Here is a 20,815-nt window from a genome sequence, read left to right as displayed (position 1 = left end):
AGGAGTAGGATTAGGATCATTTTTCTTCGTGGCAAAGTGATATTTCCAGCAGAGAGTACGGGTGTAGGACAGTAAATCTTTGACAAGGGCTGTTTGGTTGAATCTGGGAGTGGGGCTGAAGGTGAGGCCTTTGGGTAGGACAGAGGTTTCGGATTGGGAGAAAGGTTTGGAGGAAAGGTTAACTACTGAATTAGGGTGTTGTGGTTCCAGATTGTGTTGATTGGAATTTTGAGGTTTTGGGGGGGAGTGGAGCTGGAAGTGGGAGATTGAGTAGATGGGAGAGACTGGGTCTGTGTGCAATGAGAGGAGGTTGAAGTTTGCTGGAAAGGTTGTGAAGGGTGAGTGAGTTGCCTTTCCGGAGGTGGGAAACCAGGAGACTGGATAGTTTTTTGAGGTGGAGGGTGGCATGCTGTTCTAATTTGCAATTGGCATGTAGAAGGATGCTCTGAACAGCTGGTGTGGATGTGGGAGAGGAAAGATTGAGGACTTTTATTAAGGATAGGAGTTGACGGGTGTGTTCATTGGCTGAGTTGATGTGTAGGTGAAGGATTAGGTGGGTGAGGGCAATGGATTGTTCAGTTTGGAACTGGTATAGGGACTGATGGAAAGAAGGATTACAGCCAGAGATGGGAACTTTAAGTGTGAGGCCTTTGGGGGTAATGCCAAATGCCAGACAAGCCTGAGAAAATAAAATATGGGAGTGTAATCTGGCTAGGGCGAAGGCATGTTTGCAGAGGGAATGTAAATAAAACTTAATGGGGATGTTGTGAGAGTGACATGGTATTAGAAGGTGGAAAGTGTAACATGAGGCTGAAATGAAAGTGAAAATAAAAATATATGGGGAGAGATAAGGTGAACTAGAAAGCAACTGGAGATCTGGTGTGAAAAAAGGCGAAAAGGTGTTGGTTATAGCTGGGCTATGTTGATCCTGTGGTGAACTTGGGTTGGTAGACAACGATGTGCACAAACGTTATGTGGTTGTGATGCCACCAAAACACGTTAAAGGGTGGAGCAATTCGGGAAAATTTCGAAAAAACTGCATGTAAATGTATTAAAAGGAGTGGTTTTGTGGTGGCAGATTGTGAAAATGGGCTAACAATTGTCTGACGAAGAAATAATGACGTTAAAACCTGTTGGAAGCGACTAAAAAAGATCAGTGATGTGGGAAAAACGGAAATGGAAAAAGAGCGAAAGTTATTGGAACCAGTTGAAATGGCTGTTTAATAGCTGAAAGGAACTGTTTGTGAACTGGAAACGGTGGATTTTGTAGCAGCAGTATTGCTGAAAGCGGAAAAAAATTTTTTGCTTATGGTTTGGAAGTGGGTTACGTATTACTGAGTATATATAGGCAGAATAAAATTGTATGGTAGATTCGGTAAAGAGGAGAAGGTGAATACAAAGTGAAACTACTTGCAAAAACAGAAAGAGAAAATAAGATGACAGGAAAGATTTCGAAATGCAACAGTGACAATAACAAACGTAATTGTTGGGTTCATATTAATGATATGAATATAATAGAGGGAAACATTCCACGTGGGAAAAATATATCTAAAAACACAGATGATGTGACTTACTGAACGAAAGTGCTGGCAGGTCGATAGACACACAAACAAACACAAACATACACACGAAATTCAAGCTTTCGCAACAATCTGTTGCCTCATCAGGAAAGAGGGAAGGAGAGGGAAAGACGAAAAGATGTGGGTTTTAAGGGAGAGGGTAAGGAGTCATTCCAATTCCGGGAGCGGAAAGACTTACCTTAGGGGGAAGTTTTTACGCTCCCGGGATTGAAATGACTCCTTACCCTCTCCCTTAAAACCCACATCCTTTCATCTTTCCCTCTCCTTCCCTCTTTCTTGACGAGGCAACCGTTGGTTGCGAAAGGGAAAGATTCCACATTGGAAAAATAATATAAAAAACAAAGATGCTTTAACCTTTCACTTACCAAAGAGAAAGCGCTGGTATGTTGATAGACACAATAAAATAAAAAACACACAAATATTCAAGATTTCGCAACCCATGGTTGCTTCATCCCTCTTTCCTGATGAAGCAACCATGGGTTGTGAAAGCTTGAATATTTGTGTGTGTGTTCATGTGTTTTTTATTTTATTGTTTCTATCAACATACCAGCGCTTACATACACACCTAAACTTTGATCTATGCATCTGAAATGTGGGTGATGAAGAAAAGAGATGTAAGCAAATTCAAGGCATGTGAAGTGAAGTTCCTCAGAAGTTGGTTAGGAGTAACAAGGAGAGATAGAGTGAGGAATGAATGGGTGAGGGAAATAGTGAAAGAGGAACTCTTCAGACTAGAACATCAGGGTTAAGATGGTATGGGCACTTAAAGAGAAAAGTACCAAGATGATTCCCAAGAAGGTACATCAAATGGAGATGCAAAGGAAATGACCAAGACAAAGACCAAGGGATAGATCGCTGAGAGGTGTGCAGGAATGTAGAAAAAAGAGGTGAGGACAGGACCCAACTAAACACAGAAAGCTGGTGAGGTTTATGTTCCAAACAGACCAAGCAAGGGCTGGAAACTGTTTGAGATGATGATGCTGATAAGTTCCCTATAAAATTTTGAGCTTTTGAGAACTATCATTGTCAGCATTAATAAGAATAAAAATTTTCAACTGTTGTAGAAAATATGGGCAATTTTGTAAAGTCCAGAAGCAAATATAAGGGTCAGTCAAATGAAAACAAGGTGGGGGGTTGGGGGGAAGTAAGTACACTGCTTGTTATTTCAAACATAATCATCATATCTGTTAATACATTTATCCAACTGTGAGAAAAGATGGTCAGTGCCTTAATGGAAAAATATTTGTGGTTGCTATGGAAACATGATTCTACCCAGGCATGTACTTTTTTATTCAAAGTACATCGATAGACACAAATGTCTTTTTTCAGGGCTACAAAAATATGGAAATCACATGGGGAGAGTTTGAGACTTAATGGAGTATGCATAATGACTTCCCAGTGAAACTTTTGCAGGATAGCTGAAACAACCTTGGCGTTTTAGACAGGAACATGCCGAGTAAAACTGTGAGGGACGGGAAAAACCCACCGTGGTACACCAACAAAGTTAGGAAACTACTGCGAAAGCAAAGAGAGCTTCACTCCAAGTTTAAACGCAGCCAAAACCTCTCAGACAAACAGAAGCTAAACGATGTCAAAGTTAGCGTAAGGAGGGCTATGCGTGAAGCGTTCAGTGAATTCGAAAGTAAAATTCTATGTACCGACTTGACAGAAAATCCTAGGAAGTTCTGGTCTTACGTTAAATCAGTAAGTGGCTCGAAACAGCATATCCAGACACTCCGGGATGATGATGGCATTGAAACAGAGGATGACACGTGTAAAGCTGAAATACTAAACACCTTTTTCCAAAGCTGTTTCACAGAGGAAGACCGCACTGCAGTTCCTTCTCTAAATCCTCACACAAACGAAAAAATGTCTGACATCGAAATAAGTGTCCAAGGAATAGAAAAGCAACTGGAATCACTCAACAGTGGAAAGTCCACTGGACCTGATGGGATACCAATTCGATTCTACACAGAGTACGCGAAAGAACTTGCCCCCCTTCTAACAGCCGTGTACCGCATGTCTCTAGAGGAACGGAGGGTTCCAAATGATTGGAAAAGAGCACAGGTAGTCCCAGTCTTCAAGAAGGGTCGTCGAGCAGATGCGCAAAACTATAGACCTATATCTCTGACGTCGATCTGTTGTAGAATTTTAGAACATGGTTTTTGCTCGAGTATCATGTCGTTTTTGGAAACCCAGAATCTACTATGTAGGAATCAACATGGATTCCGGAAACAGCGATCGTGTGAGACCCAACTCGCTTTATTTGTTCATGAGACCCAGAAAATATTAGATACAGGCTCCCAGGTAGATGCTATTTTTCTTGACTTCCGGAAGGCATTCGATACAGTTCCGCACTGTCGCCTGATAAACAAAGTAAGAGCCTACAGAATATCAGACCAGCTGTGTGGCTGGATTGAAGAGTTTTTAGCAAACAGAACACAGCATGTTGTTATCAATGGAGAGACGTCTACAGACGTTAAGGTAACCTCTGGCGTGCCACAGGGGACTGTTATGGGACCATTGCTTTTCACAATATATATAAATGACCTAGTAGATAGTGTTGGAAGTTGCATGTGGCTTTTTGTGGATGATGCTGTAGTATACAGAGAAGTTGCAGCATTAGAAAATTGTAGCGAAATGCAGGAAGATCTGCAGCGGATAGTCACTTGGTGCAGGGAGTGGCAACTGTCCCTTAACATAGACAAATGTAATGTATTGCGAATACATAGAAAGAAGGATCCTTTATTGTATGATTATATGATAGCGGAACAAAGACTGGTAGCAGTTACTTCTGTAAAATATCTGGGAGTATGCGTGCGGAACGATTTGAAGTGGAATGATCATTTAAAATTAATTGTTGGTAAGGCGGGTACCAGGTTGAGATTCATTTGGAGAGTGCTTAGAAAATGTAGTCCATCAACAAAGGAGGTGGCTTACAAAACACTCGTTCGACCTATACTTGAGTATTGCTCATCAGTGTGGGATCCATACCAGATCGGGTTGACAGAGGAGATAGAGAAGATCCAAAGAAGAGCGGCGCGTTTCATCACAGGGTTATTTGGTAACCATGATAGCGTTACGGAGATGTTTAATAAACTCAAGTGGCAGACTCTGCAAGAGAGGCGCTCTGCATCGCGGTGTAGCTTGCTCGCCAGGTTTCGAGAGGGTGCGTTTCTGGACGAGGTATCGAATATATTGCTTCCCCCTACTTATACCTCCCGAGGAGATCACAAATGTAAAATTAGAGAGATTAGAGCGCGCACGGAGGCTTTCAGACAGTCGTTCTTCCCACGAACCATACGCGACTGGAACAGGAAAAGGAGGTAATGATAGTGGCACGTAAAGTGCCCTCCGCCACACACCATTGGGTGGCTTGCGGAGTATAAATGTAGATGTAGATGTACATATGGATGGGCCAATGCAGCCTCCATAGAGTCCCAATCTCTCTCCTCCCAATTTCCAAATTTTTGGAGCTCTGAAGTAAGACATCTCTGGTTTCACCTGCTTTTGACGAAGAGGTGCACACCTGGGCACAATTGTGGTTCTCCATGCAACTGCAAACGTTTCTCCAATACAGCAATGACCACATTGTTCCACTCACTCCGTCTTCAGGCCACGAGTGGCCTACCGGGACCATCTGACTGCCATGTCATCCTCAGTGGAGGATGGTATTCTTGGCAGAAGCCGCTACTATTCGGTCGAGTAGCTCCTCAATCACGAGGCTGAGTGCGCCCCCAAAAATGGCAACAGCACATGGCGGCCTGGATGGTCACCCATCCAAGTGCCAACCACGCCCGACAGCGCTTAACTTCGGTGATCTTACGGGAACCGGTGTATCCACTGCGGCAAGGCCATTGACACATTGTTCCACAGAGGAATAAATTACTTTTGAATTAATTGGCAATTACTTCTGAAACAATAAACAGTTTACCCACTTTTTTCTATCTGTGTCATTTTCATTTGACTATCCCCTATATGTTGAAGCTCTAATTAAGCATACTAGTATCACACTGACACTGACTCAGGTTTACACATAAAACACACATGACAAAGATACCTCCAACAAATTACATTAAGGGTTTTGTTAAAGAGAATACAGAGAATGTATATGATAAAACATGAAGTCCAAATACTTCTAATTTCTTCATAATGGCTGAGATAACTGGCTCAAGCATGGAGGTAGAAATGGTAATACTGAATAAATTATAGAAAGAATGGAAGTGTCTTGCACTGTCTTCATTAAAATTGTAAAGACAACTTTTCTTTCAGCAGACACATAATACTCCCAATAACTCACATACATTTGATAATTTATCTACATTTCCACATCTGTAATGTATCACTATGCCTGCTAAAATTGATATGCCTTTGAAACCAGAGTACAGAAGAGCCAGCTTAACATATTATACCATTTAAAATTTCCAAATTGTGGCTATTCATAACATTCAGAATTTTTGACAGTGCTTTAATTCTCTTAAACTATGCTCTAAAATATGGTTATCATATGGAAGATTCTTTTTCCAATTTGAGAAACTTTAACACTATTTTCTAAGCCTGGGCAAAGTGCAAATGTAATACAATTCTTTTCCATCAACTCTGTTGAACAGTGTTTCACATCTGGAACAGCAGTAACTGCAAAAATCACCCTTAGTATTCTCATGCTATTACCTACTCCATTTGTGTAACTGCCATGATATACTTTACCAAAGTTATAGCCATCTGAGCAAACAGTACTTTGTGCCCTACCCAGCCTTGTCTGTTATCATGATCATAAGAAAACTGTCAGAAAGCACGAATTGACACTGGCATAAAGAAAGACTTTTTTTTTTAATACAAAAACCTTCCACCACCAGAATCATCAGATAAATGTATTACCTGTTAAATACCACCATACGTGTGCACCCAATTTTACCCTATCCATTGGATTTCTGTTGATCCCAGATCCTGAGTGACTATTTTATTTAAATCCTTCGTTACACAGACTGAGCATACTGCCTTGGGAAAACACAATGATTATTTTGTAATTTTTATTGTGTGTTCCAGCTTCAATGCATGCAAATGGTATCATTACAGGTTTTGACTTATTCCAAGCCATCAACAGATGATATGAATATATTACATAACAACAGCTCATGAGCACTCACAATGTACCAGTCCCAACAAATAGAGCACAGATATGTTTACACTGTGAGCACCTCACCACACCTCTTCAGATGGATTGTTACTGAGTAATATACTCATAACATCTGAAGATGACTTGGTGGTAAGTTGAAAGCAGCAACGACACCATTTGTGTGATTTGAGTTTGAAATGTATAACTGAAAAAAATAAATGTAATGTAACATTTTCTATGTATGATTTCCTTATTTTTCAGTGGGATTCAGAAAGCTTTTCATGTTTCTGTGTAAGTTTGTTGCTACTTTTCTAATTGATATGCAAGACATATTTTTTTGTTTAACATTATTTACACTCACTATTGGAAAACACGCACACTCACTTGCTATAGCAAAATAATAGTATAATTAGGGTACCTTTGCAGGAATCTCAGGTACAAAAGTGTAGCCATGAACAATGACAGGTTCCTCTGTTCGTCCATTCCAGAAATCAAGCTCAACACATCGACATCCAGCCAGTAAGCACTGTCTGTACATTTCCACAGCTGATTTCCCAGTCAACTGATGACCTAAAACACAAGATAACTGGAAAAAAATGTAATTTTAACACGACAAAATACCTAATTTTTCTAAAGTTAGATGTTAGGAAAAGGACACAGCCAGCCTGGACAATGTATGCGATGGGGAAACGGAAGGTAAGGGGGAAAATGTGGGAGACGGTGGAGAGGAAAGGGTATTTAAGAGACCCCCCCCCCCACACACACACACGAGAATCTTCATGTGATCAAATCTTCATATCAGATTTGTATATTTACAGTTGAGTCTTTCCTTCTCAAAAACTTATTTAATCTACACTAATTTTCTGGCAATTTTCTCATTTTCTCTGGAGGAGAGCTACTGCCTCTTGAAAAAGTGGTTGTGGCGACTCATGTGTGTCGACATGATGTGTGTTCAAAAGGTAATGGGAATTTTGTAATTTCACATGTTGTACTAATATGATATGTGCTATTTTTTATTTGTTGTGATGGCTAACATGCCTGAAAAAAATATCTGTAGAGTATTAGCCACATCATGTCTGTCAAAAATGTTATATGTGTTTTGGTCAGTATCAGAGAATATTTATTTTGCATAAATGTGAATTGGAGAATTAGTAGTAAATTTTGCTATAAGAACAGAATAAAATGCAGCACAGTTTTGGAAATGTCAAATATTAATTTCAGTGAATTTACAAGTGATGTAACAATTTTGAAAAAGGCCATAAAGTTGTTGAAAGTGACGAGCACCCTCTACATCTCAGAACATCATCAACCAATGAAACCATGGGAAAAATGAAGGAAATGTTTATGAATGATTCTGCTTCTTGAATAAGAAAATGGCCAATCTTTTATGAATAATAAGAAAAGAGCAGAAACAGTACTGGTTCATGTAGTAGACTCATACTGACTCTTCAGCACTCTGAAGATCTGTTTTTGTTCTGTATACTCTTAATGTCACACACTGCATTCTTTTAATTACATAGGATGAAAACCAATTACCAGTGAGAACTCTGATACCATATTATTTAAGTTTCTCTGTGGGAATACTTTTTACTTCACAATCATATGCTTTTCACAAGTAACAGAAAATAAAAGTTGGCAATATTTTGTCATTTAAATTTTGTATAATCTGATCAGTGAATTTAAAAGTGACTTACTCTGTAGAGTGTAGAGAGACCCTTTTGGAAACTAAACTGAGGCTGACTAAGAATTTTATTTTGGAATAGGCATGTTACTGTTCTTGCACACATAATATTTACCTGTACCTCTGACAAGAAGAGAAGCAATGAGACATTCATCAAAGAACCAAGAAGATGTGGTTGGAGACTTGCCATAGGGTAAGCCTACCCTCACCCATGGTTTTGGGTGACTTTCCCAAAATCTACCCCTTTTCCTATACCTCTCCTGTCCTTTTCATTCACCCTTCTTCCTTCCTCTTCAATCGTTCTGCCTGAAGAAGGAGCCACCGGCTCTGAAAACTTGCCAATTAAACCATCTTTTATGTGTGTGTTCTGCCACCACTTGGTGAGTAGATTTTTTATCTGTCCAATTAAATATATCCAAAATTGTGGAGCATTGAGAGATAACACTTGCCCAATGTTCAACTCCAAGGGAAGGGGAGTACGGGCAAACTCATCATCATATTTCAGATATCTATATCTGACTGCTGTAAGGGAGGATGGCCATATTGTGCACTAAGTGTGCCATAACCCTTTCATAACTGTGCCTAATCATCTGCAAATGACTATTGGAATCCCAGCAACACTGTATGTATCCCACACCAGTGTCAAGAGACAAGTAGCATCTAGACTAGGGAACTACTGTCCCATGTGTAGGCTGCTGTTAACACAACAACACAAATGGCTGTGTCTAGAGTGGTGCTATGACCCAGATGCATGGACTGCCAATAAATTGTGTCACATTGTGTTCAGTGCTAAATCACAGTTCTGCACTACATTGGATGATCATTGTTGGTGACTATGGCACCAGTCTGGGAAGATGTCCCTTTTTCCCCATGTTCTGATGAGTCACAGCAGTGTTACTCCTGGCATATGGTGTGGGGAGCCATCAGGTAACAGCAGGTAGTGATTGAAGTAACTTTGATAGCACAATGGTATATCACAGACATCCTTCCATTCTTCATCCACAAGAGAGAATAGGCAATCTTGGCTGCAAGTACAGTTATTGTGGGACATTCTGTACTCTTGCCAGTTGTCCTTGAGTGTTTTTACCCAGTGGATGCGTCCTGTAAACTTTATTGAATGGCGTGCCATGTTTGGTGATTACCGGGCTTTCTGTACACTTGCCAGTAGTCCTCAAGTGTTTTTATATGAAGTCTGATGATGCTCCTGTGACAGTGAAACGTATCACAAATTAAATAACTAAAAAACCATTTTGCAACCAAGACTGTCTATCCTTTCTTGAACATCTCAAGAGGTTGCTGTACCGTTAGCCAAAATATGGAGTGGTGTGGTTTTCATCCTTCATCCCCATGTCTCAATTCTTGTGTGACTGTTTCGTGGTGCTATTATTCAACATGACAATGATTGTCCTTCAGTGGTATATCTCTATGAACTGTCTGCATGATGTTGAGGTATTATACTCTGGGGATATCAAGAAACTGACAAAAATGCACAAAAACATGTTGACTGGATGGAAACAGAAAACCTCATACCTATCCAAATGACAAGGAAACCTTCTTTTGTGGCCAATGAAACAAGGCTTATATATCTGACTTAAGCTTTATCACACAGTCTCCAAGCACGCCAATGAGGTGCGCCACAGAATCCTAACCAGATTTCCCAATAGTCAGCATCATCCAATAATTCTCCAGACAGCATTGTTCATACCCATCTTCCTCTCCTGTCCAAAACTAAAGATAGAATTTCAAAGAAGTCAAATCATCTGAATTTTGCAAACAAACAGATGCCAATAAAAATGGATAAAACTATTTTCCAATAACTACTACAGTTCCAGTGGAATACTGATAAGTGCAGAAAAATGATGCATACTAGGAGATTGCTGCAAAGAATACATTACTGGCTGGAATGCGGACAATGGCGATCCTAATACTGGCACTTGACAAGGGACGAACTCTCAAAAGTAAAGAAACTGTCAGCTCCACAAACATCTGAGTTTTCGAACACAAGTTACAAAGAACATGAAATCTAGAAAGGCAGCAATTGTTAATGGTATCTATCCTGAGTTTCTGTAGCATTGTGATACTGTTACTGCCAAATTGCTGAACATTTTCCTTTCATAGATCTTAGAGAGAGGTCATCTGCCACCTCTCTTTAAGAAAATTAAGATAATTCCTATACTACAGCCAAAGAAAATGTTCTTCAAAAGCACCACCCCATTGTCCTTCATAGTGTACCAGTCAAGCTCCTGGAGAAACTCGTTCATAACAGAATCCGCTCAGCTATCAACAAACACATTTCCAAATAGCAAGCTGATTTCAGTCCAGAAAGAGTATGTAAGGAAAAGGTGCTAACAATAGTAACTTATATCAAAAATTGCTTTCAGAAGCAGAAAATAATCATGGAGGTCTTCTCAGAGCTAACTGCATCCTATGATACTGTATAGCATGACAGACTTCTGCTCAAAGTCCTCAGTATTATTCCATGTCAGAAACTAACCACTCTAACTGGCAACAGATACTGCCAGATTTTTATAGAGAACTCTAGAAGTTGAGTTCATAAAATAAAAGAGGGTATCCAACAAAATTCTCTTTTTATTTCACACCTTTTTAATTTGTTAACACAAGACCTTCAAAACAAAGTCTATCAAATTTATTTATGCTGATAATATTACTTTGATTGCTCCTAATCAAAGCTTTAGGGAATCAGAAGCAACACTAACATCAGATCTGAAGATGTTGGATGAATACTTCTGTACTAATAATAAAATTGTAAAATTGCCATGTTCTCTGTTTGTACATGTTAATTTCCAAAACTAAAAGATGAATTTTCATGGGGTTTACACAGATAACTTGGCATAGCTTGGGGAAACAAATACTCTTTATTTCATCAAATTCAGATCATGAGATCAAAGATATTGTGATCTAAGTTTCATCCAAAACCATCATTTCTGTCTGTTTGAATATGCTAATCTCCAAAAGTACCAGACGAATTTTCATGGGGTTATCACAGGTAACTTGACTGTATCTTGGGGCAACACATAGGCTTCATTTATTCAAAGCTGAATCACAGAAAAAAAAATCATAACTTAAATTTTAATCTAAAACATCATGTTTGTCTGTTTGAACACACTAATTTCCAAAACTACCACATGAATTTTCATGGGGTTATCACAGGTAACTTGAATGTAGCTTGGGCAAACATACAAGCTTTATTTAACAAAGATTGGATCACAGAAGACAATGATAATGTTATTTAACAAAATATGCACATCAAAACACCTGGATGCTGAAATAAAACATCTGAAGCAGGCTTTTGAGAAAAATGGCTACTCAGGGGAAAAGGTACAGAGGATTTTATGACCAAGGAACAGAAGACCAAAGGACAAGGATGAACCACAATGATGGAGAAATACAATTTCTCTCCTTTTTTCAAAAAAAGTAACAGACCAAATCAGTAAGATTTTACAAAAAGATGACATCAGACTGGTTTTTAGATCAACAAAGAAAATAAATCAAGCACTTCAATCTGTGAAGGATAAATGCCCTCCTCTGTTGACATGTGGTGTATACAAAATTCGTGTACATGAGGTAAAGTTTATATTGGAACTACTAAGAAGAGTGTAAATACATGGCTAAAAGAACACAAAAGCCTTTGCCAACTAGAAAAATAGAGAAATCAGCTGTAGCAGAGCATGCTCTTCAGTCAGGAAACCACAAAGTGAAGTTTTCTGAAACAGAAATTTTATCTACAATGTCAAATTATTACCCATGACTATGTAGAGAAGCCATTGAAATTTATAAGCATCAGGATAGTTTAAATAGGAAAGAGGAGGCAATGAAACTTAGCAACATATGGACAGTAGCTCTGCAGAATTGCTAGACAATTTTATTCTTTGACAAGATGACAATCAATAGTTAAGTTTTATCTCTGACAAGAATTACCTCTGCTCATCATGTGTTAGTTTGACCACAGCCCCCTTTCCTACAGTATTTATGTCACTCTCAAGACATCCGACCAGTCAATCAGCAAGACTCAGTGGAGGAGCACCTTTGGGGACGTCCAGTGCAGACCTGGACAAAACATCAGGAACAGAAGAGTTTCTCAGACCACGACTTTACATCCCAAAAGGTTTACCAGTAGCTATGTCATCTGATTGTGAAAGCTTCATTCTCTGAATGTTATTTAAAGTTTTATCCAAAATCATATGCTTAGCCTGGTAGTTTGGATGTTTAATAATAACAGTATAGTACACCTAAGAACCAATACATGGTGCTAGTTTTTTTTAAACTCAATGACAAATCAATTTTCAGAAGCTTATATCAGTGACAGAATTAACCACTGCATTCTTATCTTTACGAATATAAACCAATAGCAAATTTACTTGGCATGGATAAGCAGATTTACCAATTCCACATTGTGTATTTAAAACTTAATGGCACTGCTTTGCCTCTTTCATGATGTTTTATTTATATTTGTTCCTAGAAAAAACGTATTTATTAAGTTTCCCTTGTAATTTGGGTGTCTACACATTACATTTTGATTTAATTTTGTTTACAGACAAATACTAGAAAATAGTCAAGTCTTTCTGAAAAAACCAGAATGGCTAAAAGACTGAGGACTATGTGGTCCCAGGAATCCAATAAAGACTGTGTGGCAAGATTTGCTGCTTTAAACTCGCTCTTTGGAAACTCTTCTTGAAAGCGAGCAGCAATGTAACTTTGATCAAGAGTGTCAAGCATTATCTCACTCATCAGAACCCTCCTCTCACAGAGTTACATCTCTCCAAAGTAACATCACAGAAGCAGTAATTCTGACAGAAAGTTCTGCAGGCGAGCAATTTCACTTTAAATTCGTAATTCCTGGTGAGCTTATGTTAGGCCATGACCTTAAACAAAGCACAAGGCCAGTTGTTGTGTGTTGATGGTGTGGGCGTTAGTGTCAGTTGCTATTTGCTTACCTAACTCTACATGGCTCTCTCATGTTACTAACACAAACAAGTTCTTCGTTCATCTCCCCCATCACACTATCTCAAGCATTGTACACAAAGAAGCATTATGTGTCAAAAATTAATTCCACACATACAAAGTCTCAGGTACAGTTATAAATAAATACTGGGCAACAACAAGTTTCTCAACCAGTCAAAAATAATTCTCTTTGGCTGAATTACCAAAAGACTATTCATACCAACTTCCCACATATGTAATAAACAAATAAACAACAAACCTAACATGACATTTAAAGATCAGATTCGCCAATGCTGCAAAACTCCAAAAAAACCTAGGTGTGACCCTAGGCTGGTCACTAACATACAAAACCCATCCCCAGAAAGTGGCAACTAAAATCAAAGCTTGCAACAATATCCTCCACGAGTTAACAGGAGCTGCCTGAAATGTCATTGCAGTAGTCCTCAGACCATCAGCTTTAACTCTTTCACACTCAGATGTAGAATGATACTTTCCCACCATGCTAAATAGTGCTCACACAATAATAATTATCACACAGCTCAATCAATCAATGTACCTCATCTCATGGTGTATTCATCCTACAAACATGTACTGGCATTGGTTCTTACTAATATTCTACCATCATCCATAAGATGATTTCATTCTTTGGTGAATGTATACACAAGAATAATAATAATTAAAGAAACAAAAAAAAGGATTACCAATTCATTCAGAAGTTTCATTATCAGAACCCTAGCAACTGAGGTCCAGAAAACTATCTTAGCAAACAGCAATCAGTCTGTAAAACAGTCATTTCAACATGCAACAGGCCTGAAACAGTCAATACCTGGAGCATACTTCCTGTATGCAGCACCAGCTAATTAAAATTCCCTGAGTGCAACCAGCATGTTTCCATCTACCCCAATGAAATTGGATGTTAAACCTGGAGTTATGTCTATGCACCCATTATGATCATGAGACTGTGTGCATCTGTGTATAATGTAAATAGTTGTCTAGTTTTTTTCTCCTGACCTCATATGATATATAAATAATATGCCCATAAGGTTTGTTGGAAATGAGACAGGCTATATAACAGTATGGCACAGACATGGTTGTGCAGGTAGGTGTGTGCATAGAGATGCTCTCTATTGCATATCAGGAATGAACAACATGCACATTCACTGTACCATTTGTCTGTTACACATGCTTGACATGAGGTCAGTGAGTTGTTTGTGCATCTGACCTCACTCTGGAGAGCAGGAAAGAGGTACAGAGACATGTAGTGTGGTTCCTGACAGTGCAAGGAGTGTCAGAAAGTGAAATTAATGCCCGAATATCTGTGTAGGCTGAAGACAGTATGTCACGTGCATGAGTGTTTGTGTGGAGTAAATGATTTTAAGAATGCAATATGTCACTGAAAGACAGCAGTCAGCCAGGACAAGCTCATTGTGTCAACAACTTTCTGGGGAGGGCAACCACAGCTTAGAGATGTGAATAACAACAAAAAAGATTCAAACCTCAATAACCATTCAAATTATCATGAAAATTACATCAATTAAAAAAGTCAAGAATGATAAGGTGTTTCCAAAAGCCACATAGCTGTAAGAAGGTGCTTTATTTGCAACTTCCAGTTTCACATCAGTATAGACACATATATAGTTTTATAATGATTATATTTTCATAATGCATATGGACAATCACAGAATACCAACATTCGGGAAGTTGCTCATGTTAAGAGTCAAACCACACTGGTGGCTTGTCATAATAAAATTGAGTTGTCTCAAAAGATGCTTGTTATAATTTTAAGATAATTTTAATGGGTATTGAATGTTGAGTGTTTATATTGTTATTCACAGTTACTTCTTTTGCCATTGGTGCAGTGGATCCTGCTGTCATTGGTGCAGTGGATCCTGCTGTCAGAAACGGCCAATGGCAGAGAGTGGAAGACATTCAGCTAATGTTGGGCGTCAATGTGGTACTGCTCATGCCATCAGAACAGAGCATCTGAAGTTCTATAAAATCTATGTGCAGAGAGTTCCCCATAGCCTGACAGAGGAGAATGTTGACATCACTGCAGCACCTAGAATGATATCACGATGAAGAATATCATTTCCTGACCCATATTGTCAGGAGATGAAAGATGGCATCATCATTTTGAGCCAGAGAGAGTCAACAATGGAAGCACATGGATTCACTGCCACTGAGAAAACCCAAAGCCATGCATGCCAGCTCAGAGAAAGTCATGACAACCTCTTCCTATGACTACAAGAGCCCACTGCTCATTGACTTTCTAGCATACAGCATCACATTAACATAGAGTGGTATGTGGACACTTTGCAAAAACCAAAGTGTACCATGAAGTCCAAATGGGACAGCATCATTCAGTTGCAGGATAATGCCTGCCCATATACTGTTGACGTTGTTTCGATAACACTACATAAGTTCACATGAAAGCCCTTACACCATCCTCCATACAGTCCCAATCTCTCCCCATGCAATTTACATATTTTTGGAGCCATGAAGAATGACATTCATGGCCATCGATTTGCTTCAAGCAAAGAGATGCACCCCTGTGTACAATCATGGTTCCAAAGGCAACTGCAAACATTTTTCCTTGAAGGCACTCACCATTTTGTCTCAAAGTGGGATAGATGTATTAAAAGATATGGTGTTACTTTGTAAATAATAAACAGTTTACTTACCCCCACCTGTCTCATTTTCATTTGACTGCCCCTTAGATGTTTATGGTGGAAAGAGAGGGAACGGTCAAACTGCATAGATTTATTACTTCTGCTCTGTGCAAGTCATGATCAAATGCACATACTTTTTCTAGTGTTGTTTGTTCTGTCCAGTAACACATTTATAAGAGCTTATTGTCTAACTACAAACAACATTTTCCACTTCAACGTAAATCCATCATCATTGATGTAGCTAGAGAACACACACACACACACACACACACACACACACACACACACACACACGTTCAGCTACAATGCACTGGCTGAATACACAATGTGGATTGGCTGCAGTGAGGGAATGTGTTGGGTAGAGTTGGAGAGGGGAGAAAGGAGGTAGTCAGCAAAAGGAAGGGTTGGAGAAGGGTTGCAAGTGCAGAGGACAGGAACACGACATCGGCACCTACACTGGGGAGTTTGTGCAACACACAATGATCAAGACAAGTAGAAGTGATCTGGAGGGGTGTGACAGAACAGAGGAATGGTAGACTGTGGGTAAGAGGGTGTGCATTCAGGATGAGTGAATTTAGGGTTTTGAGGCAGACAGGTTATGAGGACAAAAGATGTGATGCAAAGACTGTTGCTATTTACGTAGTTCAGAAAAGATGGTGTTGAGGTGAAGGATCTAGACAGCACAGGTTGTGAAGCAGCCATTGCAATTGAGTGTGCTGGGCTCAGCAGCATGTTCACCACTGAACGGTTAACTCTGCTTTTGGCCACAGTTTGGCAGCAGCCATTCATTCACGTGGACAGCTGGTTGGTGACCAGGCACACATAAAATGAAGTGCATATATTCCAACAGAGCTGGTACATTTCATGGTTGCTGTCATAGTTGGCCATGCCTCTAATGGGATAGTATAAGCCTATGATGAGGTTGGAGTAGTAAGTGCTCGATGGGTGTATTAGATAGGTTTTAAACTGGCTCTTCCATATGGGTATGACCCATATAGCTAGGGCTTGGGAGTGGGTGTGGCATGAGGATGGAACAGGATATCGCATAGATTGGGTGGATGTTGGGATACCACTTTAGGAGAGGGTTGGAAGGATTGTGGATAGGATGTTTCTCATTTCCATGCATGATGATAAATAGTCAAAGCCACAGTGGAGGATACAGTATATCATTATGGTGCAGAATGATACTGGAAGAAGGAACTGATGCCCTTTGCAGCTGGTTCTCCTCATATGGTAGGAGGACTAGGAGTGTGTGCTGATATGGTGAGGGAAATCAGTCTGTGGACAAGGTTTGGGGGGGGGGGGGGGGGTTGTGCCTGTCTGTGAAGACCATAGTGAGATTTCAGCATACTGGGCAAGGGAATTCTTGTCACTGCAGTGTGCTTTCCATGGACAGTCACACCATATCAAAGCAATTTTTTGAGGTGGATGGGATGACAGCAATATAAAAACAGAATTTATAGCACATACAAAATAATTTTACATACTTGGTTGCAGTAACATGAACTCATAGCAAAGTTGCTCAATCTATTGAATATAAAGTAAGTTAAGCAAAAACATACAATAATTAAATATATGGAACTTTCACATATTCTGTGCTCACTTCAGTTGAAAAGCATTTTGAAAGTCTCAAGTTTACAAGCAGTGGTGATGACAAAATGTGTGTGAAAAGATATCAGTCCATGTCCACAAATTGCTACATATAGGTGTAACAAATTTCTAAAGCAAGAGAAATTTAAAAACTTCCAAGGAAGTGGCAATAATATCTTCATATTAACAGAGATTTCATACAACATTAATTTGATGCTCCTCTTGGAATGTAATTTAGACACAGAATTATTTGATGGACTCACTTATCACTGGTCCTCTTTTCCAGTCTATTTTAGACCAATAAAGTTTGTTAGAGCATGCAACTCTTTGTCATTAGCAGCTGTTTGAGTTCATTTTTTTAAATTTTACTTATTTATTTGGCTCATATGATGTGATATCACACAGTGTGCTACAGACATCAGAAAAAGTATGTTAATATTAACATAGAGTAGATTATGGTTTATAATACATTGCAACAGGTATATATAAAGTTTGCTTCACTGAATAGTTCATGTGTTGCATTTAATCATAATCAGCACATTTACTGTTCTAGGTATTATTTTACAGAGAGCAAACAGTGATCCAGATTTACAAAGTTGAGTATGTTGTCTTCAAATAGACTTTATACTTGTGGGGAGCTTATTAAACAGCTGGGGGCCTACATGGAATGCGCCCTTTCGACAAAAATTTATATTAATTATTTTTAACAATGAAAAATGGATTATTATTTCATTTGTGACATGCTTCTTTATTTATGAATTCAACAGCAAACTAACAACATTTTAATTGGCACTTAACTCACCTGTCAGGTACGTATTGTGAGAGGAGTTGATAAAATAATGTGGAAGTGGTTGGTCCATATCATCTGACAAGTCTAGTTTTGAAGCTGATATAATCGGGTTGTCCTCACTCATTAGATATTGCAAAAATCCATCAAAACTCAGCTGCCCTGTTAACAAGAAATAACCTTAAAATTTTTACGTTTATAGGTAATGAAATTAAGTGTTACTGAACATAGGTAAGTAAAATGATTTAAACAAAAAAAATTGCACCAGTTACATTTGTGATTGTAAATGTGTGGGTTTCCACAGGATGGAGGAGGCACAGTACCAAAAAACCACAAGAAGACAAAATGCAGGATGAGAGAGGCAGAACAACAGACATTTAAATATCACATAATTTACCAATGTAAATATTTGTACTTGACAATCAGAACAATTATTCAAAACACATCAGGTTATGGATGAAAAAAAATAGCAGGTGCAATGTTTTTATTTAAATTATAGATGACACAGTTTCAGGATTTTTAAAAACATCAATTATGATGAAGGAAATTAAGATAATATCATGACAGCAGGAAAACTAGAAATAAATCAGCATCAAAATTTTTCAGAATTCGTTCTTAGTTATGCCACGGCCAGGACTTGTTTTTACAGATACAATGAATTCTTAAGCAGCATTGGCAACCAACCCAAATCTATATCTACACTTCTTTCAGCAGCAGCAAGGAAAGTTGTTGTTGTTGTTGTGGTCTTCAGTCCAGAGACTGGTTTGATGCAGCTCTCCATGCTACTCTATCCTGTGCAAAATTCTTCATCTCCCAGTACCTACTGCAACCTACATCCTTCTGAATCTGTTTAGTGTATTCATCTCTTGGTCTCCTTCTATGCTGCCCTCCAATTGGTGATCCCTTTATGCCTCAGAATATGCCCTACCAACTGATCCCTTCTTCTAGTCAAGTTGTGCCACAAATTTCTCTTCTCTCCAGTTCTATTCAATACCTCCTCATTAGTTATGTGATCTACCCATCTAATCTTCAGCATTCTTCTGTAGCACCACATTTCAAAAGCTTCTATTATCTTCTTGTCTAAACTATTTATCGTCCACGTTTCACTTCCATACATGGCTACACTCCATACAAACACTTTCAGAAACGACTTCCTGACACTTAAATCTATACTCGATGTTAACAAATTTCTCTTCTCCAGAAATGCTTTCCTTGCCATTGCCAGTCTACATTTTATATACTCTCTACTTCGACCACATCAGTTATTTTGCTCCCCAAATAGCAAAACTCATTTACAACTTTAAGCGTCTCATTTCCTAATCTAATTCCTGCAGCATCACCCGACTTAATTTGACTACATTCCATTATTCTCATTTTGCTTTCGTTTATGTTCATATTATATCCTCCTTTCAAGACCCTGTCCATTCTGTTCAGCTGTCCTTCCAAGTCCTTTGCTGTCTCTGACAGAATTACAATGTCATCGGCGAACCTCAAACTTTTTATTTCTTCTCCATGGATTTTAATTCCTACTCCAAATTTTTCTTTTGTTTCCTTTACTGCTTGCTCAATATACAGATCGAATAACATCGGGGAGAGGCTAGCACCCTGTCTCACTCTCTTCCCAACCATTGCTTCCCTTTCATCCCCCTCGACTCTTATAACTGCCATCTGGTTTCTGTACAAATTGTAAATAGCCTTTCTCTCCCTGTATTTTACCCCTGCCAACTTCAGAATTTGAATGAGACTATTCCAGTCAACATTGTCAAAAGCTTTCTCTAAGTTTACAAATGCTAGAAACGTAGGTCTGGCTTTCCTTAACTTATTTTCTAAGATAAGTCATAGGGTCAGTATTGCTTCACGTGTTCCAACATTTCTACGGAATCCAAACTGATCTTCCCCAAGGTCGGCTTCAACCAGTTTTTCCATTTGTCTGTAAAGAATTTGTGTTAGTATTTTGCAGCAGTGGCTTATTAAACTGATAGTTCGGTAATTTTCACATCTGTCAACACCTGCTTTCTTTGGTATTGGAATTATTATATTCTTCTTGAAGTCTCAGGGTATTTCGCCTGTCTCATATATCTTGCTCACCAGATGGTAGAGTTTTGTTACACCTGGCTCTCCCAAGGCTGTCAGTAGTTCTAATGGAATGTTGTCTACTCCTGAAGCCTTGTTTTCACTTAGATCTTTCAGTGCTCTGTCAAACTCTTCACGTAGTATCATATCTCCTATTTCATCTTCATCTACATTCCCTTCCATTTCTATAATATTGTCCTCAAGAACATCGCCCTTGTATAGACCCTCTATATACTCCTTCCATCTTTAAGCTTTCCCTCCTTTGCTTAGAATTGGATTTCCATCTGATGTCTTGATATTCATGCAAGTGGTTCTCTTCTCTCCAAAGGTCTCTTATTTTTCCTGTAGGCAATATCT

General features: G+C 38.9%; 1 protein-coding gene and 1 pseudogene across 1 annotated transcript in view; both read right to left on the bottom strand.

Annotated features, from left to right (window-relative positions):
* The window catches only part of LOC126194771 (1-phosphatidylinositol 4,5-bisphosphate phosphodiesterase classes I and II), a 435,021-nt gene that overhangs the window by 253,682 nt on the left and 160,524 nt on the right, over positions 1 to 20,815 (bottom strand). The window contains exons 9-10 of the mRNA XM_049933060.1: positions 18,401 to 18,547; positions 7,115 to 7,266 (exon numbers count right to left, since the gene is read on the bottom strand). Of these exons, the coding sequence (XP_049789017.1) occupies positions 7,115 to 7,266; positions 18,401 to 18,547 (299 nt within the window). The remainder of the gene's footprint in view (positions 1 to 7,114; positions 7,267 to 18,400; positions 18,548 to 20,815) is intronic.
* On the bottom strand, positions 5,325 to 5,442 carry LOC126195850 (5S ribosomal RNA; annotated as a pseudogene).

Source organism: Schistocerca nitens, chromosome 7 (assembly GCF_023898315.1).
Source record: "Schistocerca nitens isolate TAMUIC-IGC-003100 chromosome 7, iqSchNite1.1, whole genome shotgun sequence".
NCBI lineage: Eukaryota > Metazoa > Arthropoda > Insecta > Orthoptera > Acrididae > Schistocerca > Schistocerca nitens.
The sequence above is the reverse complement of the archived record's forward strand: the minus strand, read 5'-3'. Positions and strand labels throughout refer to the sequence as shown.